At 36.6% G+C, this 15,253-nt stretch overlaps 1 protein-coding gene across 3 annotated transcripts in view; it reads right to left on the bottom strand.

Moving 5' to 3' along the window:
- The window catches only part of STXBP5L (syntaxin binding protein 5L), a 181,411-nt gene that overhangs the window by 34,355 nt on the left and 131,803 nt on the right, over window positions 1-15,253 (bottom strand). For all 3 annotated transcript variants that reach the window (XM_041463822.1, XM_041463824.1, XM_041463823.1), the window contains exons 18-19: window positions 11,612-11,763; window positions 3,246-3,311 (exon numbers count right to left, since the gene is read on the bottom strand). In XM_041463822.1, coding sequence (XP_041319756.1) covers window positions 3,246-3,311; window positions 11,612-11,763 — 218 coding nt within the window. The remainder of the gene's footprint in view (window positions 1-3,245; window positions 3,312-11,611; window positions 11,764-15,253) is intronic.

Raw genomic sequence — 15,253 nt, 5'->3', positions numbered from 1 at the left:
TTCCCTTTATAGTTTTGTAAATGCATCACTATAGTATTTAAATACTAGTTTAATTAAACAAGATACCAGTGGTTAAGGAAGATTATTCCTCTCTTCTGCCCACCACTCTTAAAAAGCAAGGTTGCTATTTCTTTACTTGCTGCTAATCTCTGTGTGGCACTGTGCATTTCAGAAAACTTTTAATCAAATGGTTTAATTTTATGTTCTATTCTGAACGGTGTTCAGAAGGGGAATCTGATTTTTCAATTATATCATCTGCAAAGTCATGTTTTAGTAAGTAGCACAGGAAGAACATCTGAGAAGACAGTCTTGTGAACCAAGTTAAATATTATTTAATGAAGAAGTAGGATTTGTACTGAATTATGTACTAGCCCTGCATGTGAAATAAGGAGTACTCTTCAGCCCCGAGTCTCTTGCTCAGTGCTCCATCACTCGTATCAATGACAGAACACACAAATGCCTAATTCTACTCGGAGGCAGGGAGAAGAAAAACAACGCAGCCAAATTACTGAGTTGACCTAGGCTGTCTCTGCAGAAATTCTGTCATAGGTTAAAACATTGCCAGCACTAGAATGTTAAAGGTATAATCAGTTTTTCATGGAAACAGAGACAGTTCAGGCAGTCTAAGCAATGTTCAACATCAGACCAAGAGATGAGGAGGCAGGAGATTTTTCAAGTTCTCCAAGAAGCCTTTACCAACACTGTTCTTATGGCCTGACTGGAATGGAAATCTGACTAAGCTACTAATGGCTCTCTCAGATGTAGAATTACTCAAGTCTACACTGGCACTTAGTGTGCCCTGGGGATTCTTCCTTGGCATTGTCTTGGGAGTCTCAAAATACACACATGAGCACAGCAATGCTGTTCCTCAAATCATTGACCTCCTGATGGAGCTAAGGATGAAGATACTCCCCACTGTGCCATCCATCATGTGTGCAGTGTTTGCCATCTAGACTCGTGCCCCCCAGCAGTTTGCACTTTGTGTATGTATTGAGCACACTCAGGGCCAGCACCCGGCATGAGCTTCCCTGTTGGGTGTAAAACTGATGTTGATGTGCTCTGGCAACCAGAATGATCTGCTACAAATCAAACTCAGTTCTGTCTGTCTTTGCAACCTCATGTAGTCATACCCAGCAGGCCCTCCTCCACTGGGCAGCAGCTTGAACCACTTCACAGAGCAGTTCAAGTGTTCTTTCCGGTTTTGCTAAATTTCTGAAGGAGCAAGTCTTGCTCTGTTTTCAGCAGAGGAACGCAGTCAGTGGTTTTACAAACCCAGAGATCGTGGGGCTCTTATGGAACACAGCACACTTCCATTGCAGAGCTCGTGTGCCGTGGACTTCAAACAGATAAAGGCAAGGCTGGAAGTGGAAGGATCCTGCCTGACAGATCCATAAGTATGTAGCTGTGGTCTATGAGCAAGAAACATTAGTCAGTGAGAAGGCTGGTGTGGGTGTGAGGCTGTGCTGGTTAAGCACAAGATTAGTTCCTCTCCCAAGTTTTGGAGGGCATGGTTTTGAGGTCACTTTTTCCAAGTGACTACATTGGATTCTGCCCCGTTTCACAGCAGGTATGCACAAGCAATATTAATTAAATTTTGCAATAATTAAATAAAAATAATTAATATCAGTCACAGTAAAAGAAACTTCTTGTTTTAAAAAGTAGTTCTAATAATAGTTACTTCCTACAAAACTGCACCTGATTTCACATTTAAAAAATATAAATATAGCTTGGAAAACAACATGAAAGTGCTAAAATAGGAAACACCCATAAATATGTTTTCCCTGCTGAATATCTCCAAAACAGAAAAAAGCAGAATAAATTTTGGAGCAAATTATATCAGATTTATCTAAGAAAGCTATTTTTGAGCACTAGCAAAATGAAAAACTGAAGTTAACTGCAGAAAAAGTAAAGTGTTATAGGAGACACTCATCATTATAAAACTAAGAATATGCACATATGGTTACCAAGTCAGTCATATCTTAGCTTTCAGTGAAAAGGAAAGGTTTTAGCTCATTTCTGAAGAGAAAAGTGAAAAGTTGAATCCCAGCGAGCCACACAATAAATAATCTAATTATAACTGAGCTATCAAATGTTTTATTTTAAAGCCTATATCATGAGTTTTTAAGGCCCTGCTCAAGGGTTTGAGCTCCTAGTTTTATACCAATATTATTATAGCCTATTTCCCTTGGATATCTCCATATCTACAGATTTAGGGTTGCAAATAGTACAAGGAAATACGTATTTCGAAGCAGCTGTTTTGTTTTAGCTCTTACTATGTCAGGGAAACATTTTTATTAGTTTTAGCTTTTTATAATTACTAATTAGTGGCTTTCATTCAAGATTAATGCATCCTGTTATTATGACATAAAATATGTGAAACAGTAACAGAGAATTTGAATAGCATACTTGTGGGCATTTTTTACCATAACTTAGGGGGAAAATATCTATCAGTACTTACCAAACTACAAGGAAAAGAAGAGTGATATGCATACCACAAGCGAAACAAATGTATCACAGCTACACCTCCTTATTTTCCATAACATTTAAAAGCCAGCTACTAGAAAACAGCTCTTAGCAACCCTCTTTAACTCAGTAAACTCACATTAAAGAGACTAAGGTAGACTAGGCACTTGCTGAAAAGGTCTCTAGGAATGGATGAATTCCACCTTCTGAAGGACTATGGATAAAATGGGAAACATTTATGAATTTTTGTGTGGCCAAGATTTCCCTGCCCTGGCTCATAAGCAAATATGAGCTTTTTATCTGAGGTTCTGCTTTCATTGCAAATTAGGTAAATAAGGCACTAGGGTTCTAATTGCTAAAATTTACCATCTCCATATTGCTGATTTCAAATAATTTCTCCATGTACATGTACGCATAACATATACGTATAGAATTACAAGGACTCCCTACTGTAAAAAACTTATAAAGTCTTTTAAGAAAACAGAGAAACAAGCTTCTTATAGGAGGTTATAGGAATATACCTGCATGATCCTTTTACTTGTGCTGAATTACTTTGTTGAATACTGTTACTTGAATGTTTTCACACTGTTCACCTCAAGATGCACCACGTACATTTAAGTTCTCCTTAAGGAAACAGGATTTTACTGTTCTGTGTAAAAAGTGCTTCTCCAGTAATTTCTTCTCTTTGGAAAGACTTCACTTCTTAGGGATTAATGAAACACAGTGATGCATGACATGAATGGCTTATACAGACTGCAGGAAGAGAAGCCAGTCACCTTTACCTGAAGTGGGAGACTTGCAACGCTCAAGCTCCAGGGAAACTGGACTGTCACTGAGTTCAGTCAGGCCTGAAAAAATGGAGTTAAAGAGTTAAGTTACAATCTAACAGGGCATGCTTCAACTTTCTTGGTTGATGATATTCTGCATTTTAAAGTCAATTTGGAGAAAGGAATGGTGTGAAATGAGAGGGAAATAATCTACTTCAGATAAGTGCAGTTATCAGGCTGTCACTGCAGCAATTTAGGCTTGGTTTAAAAAAAAAAAAAAATCACACCTCTTGTTAACTCAGATTTGTTTTCCGAGTGCCTCGGGATAGAAAAGAGTGACTGTACCTAACAAAAGAAAACAAGTAAGTATAGTTTAAAATTTAAAAGTCTGTGATATGACTCAAACTCATTCATCCCTGTCAGTATGATGTGGAATCAACTCTGTGCTTTCAACTGCTGCATAATGCAGGGAGGAAATCTTAAAAGAGGGGAAGAAAAAAAAGTAAGATTACTGCTACTGTGCAATATTAGAATTTTCATGAATTCACACAAGATAGGTCATTTTAAAGGACACAGAAGCATTGATAATGCTGGCTGAGTGAGACACTGAATTTTCTGACAAAATACTTTATACATGGTATATATATATATATATATTTGTCAGGAACTCCACCTACATGGAAGACAGCACCAAGGAAAGCAATCCTAGTCTGCACTGCATAAACTCAAGCTTGTTTCTGTGAGCAAACTAAGATCCATCTTTGGCACAGGCTGAATGCTCCAAGTTCAAATACACCTTTTAGCATGGTGGGGAAGGAAAGTCTGAGCTCACTCTGTCTTTCACCATGGGCTAACTGGGCATGGCCACACCTATTCAAATGCACTCTCTCTAGGTATCTGTAATGCCCTGTGGCTCACCCTTGTTATAGGAGCTCTGGCACTCCATACCACTGCCTACCTGGCACTGACAGGCAGCCCTGCCCAGACATTCACATGCCAGCTAGGTGGACCCACAGCACTCAGGTCAGAGCCCACGGTCAGGGGTACATTGCTGTCATACTGATATTGGATTTAACACACTCTGCTTGTGCTGCATCCTGAGAATCAAACATCCTACAAGAACCTTTCAGTATGCTTTAAACAGGCACCATGGCTTCTGTAAGAAAACATGTTGTAATTTTAATTGCTTCTGGACCCTCAGGCCAGAGACCCTCACCACTAAAATTCATATACACTCTTGTTTTGGAAAATTCTGCCACTCAGTCACCAGTCCTCCTTTCTTAGTATTGAAACCAGTGGAATCCTAATGTAGGTACTGACAACTTTATTACATTGTATTTTTGAACTGGAGAGGATCCAGAGCCCCAGCCAACAGAACAAAAAAAGCTCCTGCCATAAATGAAGATGCAGGAGTGCAAGAATAATGGTGAGAGCCCTTTGGAAAACCACCAGTAGTGATTTAGTCTGTTAAGGCAGTATTAGCAACACACTTGCTCCTGAATTGAGACAAGATCTGCCAAACTAGACACTATTGTTGAAAACCAAAGATTTTTTATTTTGAAAAATGTACCTGAATCTTCCTTTCATTTCACTAAGAATCCGTGAGAAAACATTTGTATCTCAATCAATTGCAAGTTCAGTCACTTTTGATTTTATGAGAATATTCAGAAACTGTAATAATTTGGAAAGCTTCTCTAGTACAGCAGATCTTACTTCCACTTGAACCCAAGATTTCTGTATGTACCTAGAGATTTGGGACAGAATTGATTTTTTTTTTCTGCAGAACTGTCTGCAAGGAGCAGCGGGAGCAATTTTGCATAGCATCAGAGGCCTTGGATAAATAAAACGTATACTGTTTATTTTGTAAATGCATTATTGGAGATAGGTAAGTTTTAACACCTTGTCCAAGATGTTCTAAACACTGTATATTTAGCACTGGTGTTGGATACAATATCAAACCCAGGTCAGACTTTGCTTCTAAATGAGCAACCACAGTAAGAAGACCATGACTTCTTTATGCACAATTTGCAACATAAACATTAAAGACACATTTCATGTTATGCTATTTAAGAATATTGAACACATGAACTTCTCTATGAACCTTGACTTGCTGTCAAGCCACTGTCACCCCTAGCCATGACCACCTACAGATGCCTTTAGAAGAAGTGCAACATATCCCCATGTGAAATATAAGTGGTACCATGTGCCCTGCACAAGAGCATTGGCTTAATCTCACTTAGATTTGCTTAAGCACTTCCACTTGCAGATTTTCTCCAAGCATAAATCTTTATTGCTTTGAAATATTATAATGAGTTCTGCTCATTACACTCCCAGTTATCCAAAGTCTCTTTTAATCTTGCTAAATTCTGAATTCTGAAGACGTTGTAAGGCAATGAATTGCTCAATCATCATTCACTGAAAAGGATAAACATATATTCGTCAATTTTTTTTGTGTTACCTTTAATTCCACTAAATGTTTCCCTTTGAGACAAGAAAGTGAGCTCTCAAGCTTTTCCTTGTACTACTGCTCATTTTTTACTCTCATTTCCTTTTTAAGGAAATGAAACTAAATATTTTCAATAATTAACCATGTATAAATATTTCCATGAACCTCAGCTTCCCTCAAATGTCTGAGAGACTACAACAGCTAGTGCAATTCTACTAAAAGCTATTTTCACTTTCCATTTCGAATTCTATAGGCAGTTTGTCCCCCAAGATATTTTAGCTATTTTTAGCCCCCAAAACCATCCCCAGCAAATTTTAAGCCCACCTAGAGCAAGAGGAATATAGCAGTAAAAATAAAGGCAAAACCCCAAGACTAGCAATGTGAACAACCACCTGAGAGAAGATCTATCCATGGACACTATAAAGAAATTGACTTCGGTTTGAGCAAATCATAAACGTGTAAATAGTGCAAGATGTATATGTCTCACATAAGACATTAAAACAGTTTTAAAGACTTGTCCTATGGATACTTTTCTAAGTTTAGTGTGATTTTAATTTCCTCTTTATTCAAGGATCAAAACTAGTATGAGGTAACCACTTTAATGAACCCATAATTTAAAATTTTGTTTGAAATTTCTTTCTGTATGTTTGAATGATTCAGACTGATCATTTACTCTAAAGCACCTAAAGCCATCACACCTTTGCTTATAAATAAATGAATTATAAATAAATTGTCATAAATATTCACAAGCCAATAAAATAAGTAAGCTCAGTGTTATCTTAATCCCTCATCTTCACACTGAATTACCATACCATGTTTTCTTTATGTTTATATACCTATATATATATATATCTATGCATGCATTCTCTGGAAATTAGTTAGCTCAGAATATAGCTATTGACTTAAACTCAACCTATATTAGCTTCTTAGGTGTGAATTAAAGTGCCAATTACTGATATACAATGACTCACAGCACATAGTTTTCTCTATCCTCCTGTCAGACCAACCATACTTCTGCTCACCCCCTCTCAAGGGACTGGCCTGAGGGAGGAACAAGAACTTCTCACTGAAAAGTCTTCATTATGAAAATTATTTTGCAATGTATCAACATCCTTTCGATTTGACAACACTTTGGATGCTTCATAAAGACTATTTTCTTGTTCTACCAACAGATGGTATGAATTTCTAGTAGGAGATGCAAATTCCTTTTGCATCATTTTGGTATTTTTATATTCTGCTGCAGACATTATCCCTCTAGGTGCAATAAATGTACTCGTTTTAATATTTGAATGCATGTTACCCAAAATCAGGTAATAACATGTACAACTTGATTTCAATTGAAGAAGAAAACCAATCAAACAACAACCAAGCAACCTCAAAATTCTGCAGTACAGCACAGAGAGTTTATTTTATTTAGCTTGTCATATAATTTTGCTACAAAGGGGGGTGGCTGTAGATGTTACAGCAAATGGAACCAGCCATCAACACCTGAAAGTTATCTCCAGCTCTGCACTTAGGCTCATCTTAGCTTCTTCTTTTCCTCAAATTACTTCCCTGATCGGACAATTAAGTTCCGGTCTCTTCCACTGTGTATACCTAGAACTGGTTACATTTCTTCCCCCTTGCTTCCCTTTCCCACTTTCACCTCCCAAACTAGAGAATGTGCTGCCTTAATGCTCTAAGTCCACTCTGGGTGCATTTGAGTTTACACATGTAACCAGTATCAAGCTATCTACAGATTTATTGGCTAAAATTCAGAACATTTCTTCCACCACAGTGCTTTGCATATTGGACGTCGCTGACATTGTCGATTATGTCTTTCCTCTGGCAAGCCTCTTCTCCAACACATTGCTTCTTTCCTCTTACATGTTCATTCTTTTTTTTCCCTTTCCCTGTTCAGTTGCAGGACATCTCAGACTGAAATATCAACACTTTCTTTCTCTGACCCAGTATTTGAAGAGATTCTTTTGTATAAATATGGCAATTTTATTTATATATATATACATATATCCCTAGTGATTCATAAATACACATCTTTAACTTGGATTTCTTCTATCCAAGTTAGAGTAGTAATCCTGTCTTTCTAAAATCTACTCAGGAGTGTCCAAATATGAACTTAACATGGCCAAGATGAACTCAACTTTTTGTTGTGCTGAAGTTTCCCCTTTACTACATGAACAGAGCTGTCAGCATCACTGTCTTCTCTTATACTCTAATCCACAATAGTGGTTACATCTTTGAATGTCACACTTTAACCTCATAATTAGGCTGGACACTAAATTACATTGTCTCTTCCTGCAAATCACCTCTAAAATGACCAACAAAAATCTAAGTATCTTGCTCATCGATAATCTCTTCTTTGGCTTCAGTACCTACAAGTCTTATTTTCTCATACAGATCCACATGAAATTATTTTCCTCCTTCATTACTTAATTGAATCAACTACTCATATATCTTCCCAGTAACTTCCATTTTCATTGATATATCCCTTGGAAGTTTAGACCTAATGCTTCTTTTATCACATGACTGCTCCTGCTTTTGTCATAATAATATTGGCTTTGAGTGCACAATTCCCAAAAATAATTTACTTTTCCCATCATCATCCCTTAGGAAAGAAGATAAACTTGTAAGCAAAATCCAAAATTCCCTCTTAATACCCCTCTTAAAATTAATCTCTCAGATAAGAGATATAACAAGGCACAACCTGAGAATGACTTTGCAAGATATTTCAGTCTGTGACAGATTCTAGTCCTGTTCTTGATCTTACTGCTTGGTGCATCTTCTAGATTACACAATATATATTCCTGTACAAATATCAAATGACAAAAACAAGAAACAAACCATTTTTGAGGAAAGAAATTAAGCTGTTTATGATCTTGCCTAAAATTCAGACTAATACTTCACAGGAAGATTTTGGAGACTTTTCTGACTGTGAGGATGAAGACAGAAACAAGATAATACATTTTCAGCTATGAAAAACTCAGTGGTCTATGTTTGTAATTTGGAATGAAGACACTGGTAATTTTTGCCATTAGAATTTATTAATTTTTCAGAGGAGGGGAAAAAAACCCCCAAACATTTGGCTGCTGTCTGTCACTCAGGTTCTCTGTTACAGACTTGAAATTACAAGATCAGACTAATAGACTTTAAGATATCATACACCAAACCTTTTTATGGACTGCTGAATTTGTAAATGGACTAGTCTTTTAACTAAACAGACCACCTTTTACAAACTATTATGAAATAAAGTCATAGAAATCAGCCTAGAGGGATGGAACAGAATGTGTCGTGCAAGTGTACGAATGTATTTCAATAGCTACATAACTTTATATTTATGAGAGATGATAAAACAACTGCCACTCTTTTATCCTGCCTATACTGAATATTTAATATAAAATTGCCTATCCTGTTGTTCTGTGAAAAGTACTTTAAAAAAGGCATCCTAGAGACCTAATTACATATAAGCGCTGCAGTTAATTAAGATACGTATGGCTCATCTGTTGAACAGTCATTTTTGCAAAATTAATTATAGCTTTGTTCACTGTATTCTGCAGTGATGAATACTAATATTTAAATTTCATATCAGTATAACTCAAAATTTAAAGATATTAAAAACATGAATTTTCATAGCCCTCTTTGATGTGTGTATTTTTATGCCACTTTACATTCCCCATCAAAGAACAGAGGCACGGGATGGTTCCCCAAAGCCAAATATTTAAGTACCAAACCAGGATTAAAATTTTAAATTTCACAGCATCCAATCCAATGGGTACTCTTTTAAGCCACATTGTTCTTCCAAAAAAAGGGAAGAATTAGTTGGTAACTACAGATAGTGCCATTGCAAAACAAGAAATGCTTCATATTAGTAAATGTACATGGAAACAAATATAAAACCAAAGAAAGATACTGTCACCAAGAACATAACATTGTTGAAAAATAATTTCTAATGCCCAATCTGTCCCATATAACACTGAGGTTTTCTCTTAGACTTTCTTTTTAAAGAAAATAATTTCTGTATAATAAAGGTAATTGTCAAAAATAAGCATGGTTAACATCACAAAATGTACTAAGTTTGCATGCATGCTGAATGTGTTTAAAAAACACATTACAAAGCACAAACACATGGGTTTAAGTCAGGCATAGTCCAATCATGATAAAGCTTTTTGCCTAACCTTTATAGAACTTACTCTGATAGGAAGTACGGATCCGTTTCGTTAAATCTGGATAAAAGTTAGACAGGCCACGCATGCAAAAGTTGTCTTTGGAACATGCCAGTACACCAGCATCAGCAGCAGGCAGAGGAAAGAGAGAAAAAACAGTCTAAAGTGAAAGGAAGTGATATCATAACCAGCATCTAGAACAGCCAAGGTGAAGAAATTTCAGCAGATGCTTACCTTCCAATTGGGAGATATAACAAGAAAAATAATCAAAAAAGTAAAGGATGTGGGATGGATGGTGAGAAAGCAGCTGAGGCTTTTTTTAGATGCATAGTTTCTATGAGCAATCTAGAAGTTGCAATCCTTCTCAGCGGTCATTTATCCGCAGTGGGCTCCATTCTGGCAGCACTGGATAGCTGGAATGATGCCTTAAAGGATTGGCCCAGACTGCCACTGACAGAGAAAAACCCTCTGTGATACAGTGCTTATAACAGCTTTTTCTACATGAGCAATCCTCCACCTTTGGTACAGAGTTCTGCAGCATGTTGTTTGTGGCTAGCTGCTCACATTTTTTAGGGAGCTGCTGTGAGGCTGGCTGAAACCAGAGAGAGAAGCTGAAGGTAACTTGAAGCTGCCCGTCTCTTCTCTCCTCAGCTGTGCCAAATTTACATATTTAACACTTGGCACAGATGGGAACTAAGCTTGCCATGATTAAATGCATAGAAAGTGAGATAAATGGTCTTTCAGGAGCAGAAGTAGGCCTGAAGACTTGTATTTTATTCTCTAAATTGTCCTCTAGATTTTACTTTCTGTTTGGAGTGTAAACACATTCCCAATTAAAAAAATGTTTCCCATAACTCTATGGAGAAGTAGGACTTGATGATTCAGTGCAGGGTCTGCTGATGAAAATGCTGATGGCATAAACCCACTATAATCTGTTGCTTTTGTAATTTTAGGGTTAGATTTAAAACTCCACACTTTCAAAGATATTTAAAAATTGAATTCTAAAACTTCACAGCTATGCAAAACACATTCCATAATTGTGTCTGACTCTCGCATGTTACTATGGAATATGTCAAGTGGAAAGACTTGAAACAGATGATCTGACTTTTTCTCATACAAGTAAATGTTTATACCAGTAAATGTTTAGATAACCAACAAAGCATGGTAAAATTTACCTCTATTGAAGTATTAATATTTCTAATACACAATGCATGATAACAGTTATGACTTACTGTGATCCTCTTAGCATCAAATTTTAAAATGGATACTGGAGGTTTATATTAAGAACTTCACTAATGAAGTGCTTAATTTTAGCTCCTTGTGTTACCTACATAACATGCCTCCCAGGTGTTACACATCTCTAAATACAGCTAACTATTCAAATGAATAGCTCCTGGCAGAAGGTACATTTTCAGGTTAGATAGAAGTCTTACTTATTGGTATGAACTTATTGAAACCAAAAAAAAAAAAAGCATACAAACTACACATCAAGTGACTGCCAGAGAAACAATTTATTGCTCTGCTCATTGTGATTTTTTACAGACTCAGCTAAGGGAATTACTTGCTGACCTCCATCCCAAAAGGAAAAAAAACCTCATAAAACATTTTATTTCTGAGAAAGTGCCCGCACCTAGAGCATGTCAGGTTTCTTTTGCCAAGTTATAGAAACTCCATTGGCCGGCAAATAGTCATGCATTCCAAAAGCACTGAAAAGCCACAGGCAAAAAAACCAAAGGAACATATCAGGCTCATAACCACAACGATTTATTTCCTACCTGCAGCAAACTGCCTGCTCTTGCGAGGTGAGCGGGGCTGCCGCTGGTATGGATCACTGGATCCATAGAGGTCGAGGGTGCCCATGCTCAGCAGGACTGTCTTCTGCATGAAATCCACAACAGCCAAGCCATTGCAGTTCCCAAAAGCCACTCTGCAAAGAGAAACATCCCTCAAAAGTGTTAGCAATAAGTAATTAAATCCTGAAAACAAGAATTATTATTATTATTATGAATAGTGCACAAACATTTTCTTCAGGAACTACTCAAGCTCACGTTTTTTATTTCTTACAGGTTTGTAATCCTGAATTTTAAAAACTGTTTTCTGAATTAACTTTCCAGAAAGCAGTTACAACTTCTACCAACTTTCTGTAGCAAACACATTGCAGTAATGTCTAAACGTTGCTTCATTGAACAATATAATTCTAATGATAATGATATCAATTAAGACTAAAAATTGGAACGTAGATGTTAAAAAGTGGTTATGCATTTATATAAAATACAAATATAAATTAAAATACAAATACATGTAAAAGGATTCTTTTAAAGCTAAATGTAAATGACAAATGAAATATATTAGGCTGTATTGTGGAGATATCCAAATCTGAAAAGCATTTATAAAATTTCCTTCCAACTTTGTCGGCTTCTCTACAGCAGAAATTCATGTTAAAACAGTCTCTACCTCTCTGAAATACTTCTGCAAATGCATTTTGATGGTCGTTTGATTTATGGGCAAGATCTCTCTCCTTCTGTATCAGACTGCAATTTTGAATTCCAGACAGAAAGGATTGCAGGTACAGCCACAAAGAAACTCAAAAACCCAAACTATGTTCAATCATATTCAGAATCACTTGCTATCAGGTCCTGTCATTTTCTGCACAGAAGCATAAAAGCACTTAATTCACACTAAAAGTGAGCTGTGCACTCACCTCCACCTGACTCTTCTTAATGTATCTCCAAAATATCTGAAAGGAATTTGTGTGTGGAAAAACAACAATGCAAAAGGAAAGCAATGAAGTGGAGGGAAAGCAGGGTAGCTAGAAAATTTTCTTCTGTCCTACCTTTTCTTATATGCTTCTATTATAAAAAAGAGGGTTCCATATAGCAAATTAAAAAGTAATATGTCAAGAAAAATGAAATTGTTTTTCCTCAGTTGTCAAACTAGCAAATTAAGGCACCATCTGCAACAGTGGCTTGAATTCTACTGGTTGCTACTACACCATGTTCACCACCCTTGTCTCAGCACTGACTGCAGGGCAGCATCTATGGAAATACTATGGATGCGCTTTGACTTTTCCCCATTGGCGTTTTTTTCCTGACTGCTGTCCCTCAGGGGCCCATACTGGGACCAGTACAGCTTAATGCCTTTACCAGTGCCAGAGACAATGGAATGGAGGGCACCCTCAGTAAATCTGCAGACAGCACCAAGCTGAGATGTGCCTGAGGGACAAATGCCATCCAGAAGGACCTGGACAAGCTTGAGAAAATGGCTCATGGGAATGGGGTTAATGGTTTTAGACTAAGAGAGGATTGATTGTATGTGTTCATAAGTTCCTGCACTCTGGGCGGAGGAAAAAAAAAAGAATAAAAATGACAAGAGTCAATCTCATCTATTAATAGTTTAGGGGAAAAATGGTCATTTGCACTTTGAAAATTATTAACCTAGATTTATTAATTTTCAAAAACATGAGTCACAAGAAGAGCTAGTGATCATTCACACCCCTGGCCAGCAAATTAACAAAATGTATCATTTCCTGGTCTGTATTTTTCTAAATTCCTCTAATTTCACACACAAGCATGGATCTAATATTTCTTATACCCAGACAAATTAGTTTAAAAAAGAATCTAAACTTGCTCATTAATAACGCTTCTGAGGTTGGATAAAAAAAATCTAGACAGCCATAACTATTAGCAAGGCTTAAGATAAATTACTAACAACCAAGTCCTTATGAAATCAAAACCAAAATTAATTTCTCAGTTTTGAGCAATGAACAGAATTAGTTGCTAGGTGATGTCCTATTCTGTTGGTATCTTTCACAGAAATGTCATAAAACCCTCATCAGACATTTCTGGACAATTAATATGCAGATTAGCTGAAAACTGTTACCCCACAAGCCAGTAATAAATTTTCAGTCACTGCTTTCAGTCCAACAGAACCTACTTCAAAACAAATTTATTATTTGTATTTAACCTTGTTCCTCAAGGTTAACCTAATTCTTCAGTTGTAATTGAAGCATTTTGTAAAATTTTCTTTTCTACTTTCATAAGATGAAGAAGTTTTTGATGATTCATTTCAACATAAATAAAACAGGGGTTAATACTTTTAATTTGTAGCCTTGGTACTGTTAAAAATAAACCAATTACATTAAATAAAATTTTGCATAGTCTGAAGTCTTTCATCTTTGCTGGGAATAAAGGTTTTTTTGCATCTCACTTTATTCCTGTTTCATGGCTGCAGTATAACAGTTCCAGAAATCATAGTAATTAAAAGAATACTGGAAACAGACTCTCCAAAACACACACCATTTTATGTCTTTGACCTAGTTAAACTTATTGGTATAGGAAGAAAAATTAGGCAAAAGATGACCCAAATAGCTCTATAATTAGCATGGCAAAATCTACATGTTCTCAGGCTTCATGCTGAAGTGAAATAGGTTTTTCCACGTGGTGAAGATAGATAACAGGTGACAATTAAAGTAGTAAACAAAAATTCTGATTAAAGAAAGGACTGTGCCTTGTCATAGGCCTGAGGAAAAAGTTAAGAATGACCAGAGAAAGGAAGAGAGAAGAGAGTCTGCAGAAAAAATGTAAGGAAAAAGACCTTTCTTGGGTAGATCTTGTAGGAAAGTTAAATTCAGGTTATCAGCCTACTTTATTCATACATGCATTTATTTCTGAAACACTCTTGTACTTAGCTTATGGTGTTTTAAAGGAGGCTGTCCTGTAAACTATTATTGCTCCTAGCAAATGAAACAATTTAAAGCACTTGATTGAATCCAATCAGTGGTTTAGGAAACCACTGTGACCATGAGGAGCATCACAACCTATCAGAGTAGTTTACAAGTGAGAGAATGGTGTGATTGCTCAGAAGCTGCCTTGAGGTCTGAGACCTGCAAGGGAGCCAATCAGGCAAAACCTAACAATTTGCACAAGCGACAAGTGCATCAAGGTATGGTAAAGAAAAGAAACTCTTGGAATTCATTAATAGGAAACTATCTAGAAATTCAGGCTGAAAACTCGGAAAAAAACAGCCCCCAGAAGACAGCAGTTTTGCAGAAATGTAAAAACTCTGCATTAAACTGCCAAAGTCTCTGAAAAGAGTCCAGTGACTTACTGAAAATCAGCAGGAGTCAGCACCTAACACCAATTACAGCCAATAGTTTCATTGGAGTAACACCTACAGGGAAAACCATTTTAATGTATCAGGGTGACTCTCAGTAAGAGAAAACATTAAAAATTTGCAAATAAACTGAACCTGAGGAAACAATTACACACAATCATTTGCATTGCCATCCAGAATACAGCATTTAAATGTTCCTTATTCAATTCTCGATTTCAGGTCACTGATTCTTGTGCAAACAGACATTAGCACAGACATAAAAATGTTGCTCTCAGAAGACAATTTCCAACTAAAATATGATGTAA

Source organism: Pyrgilauda ruficollis, unplaced genomic scaffold, assembly GCF_017590135.1.
Source record: "Pyrgilauda ruficollis isolate IOZ18807 unplaced genomic scaffold, ASM1759013v1 scaffold17, whole genome shotgun sequence".
Lineage (NCBI taxonomy): Eukaryota > Metazoa > Chordata > Aves > Passeriformes > Passeridae > Pyrgilauda > Pyrgilauda ruficollis.
This window is presented reverse-complemented; position numbering and strand designations above follow the sequence as displayed.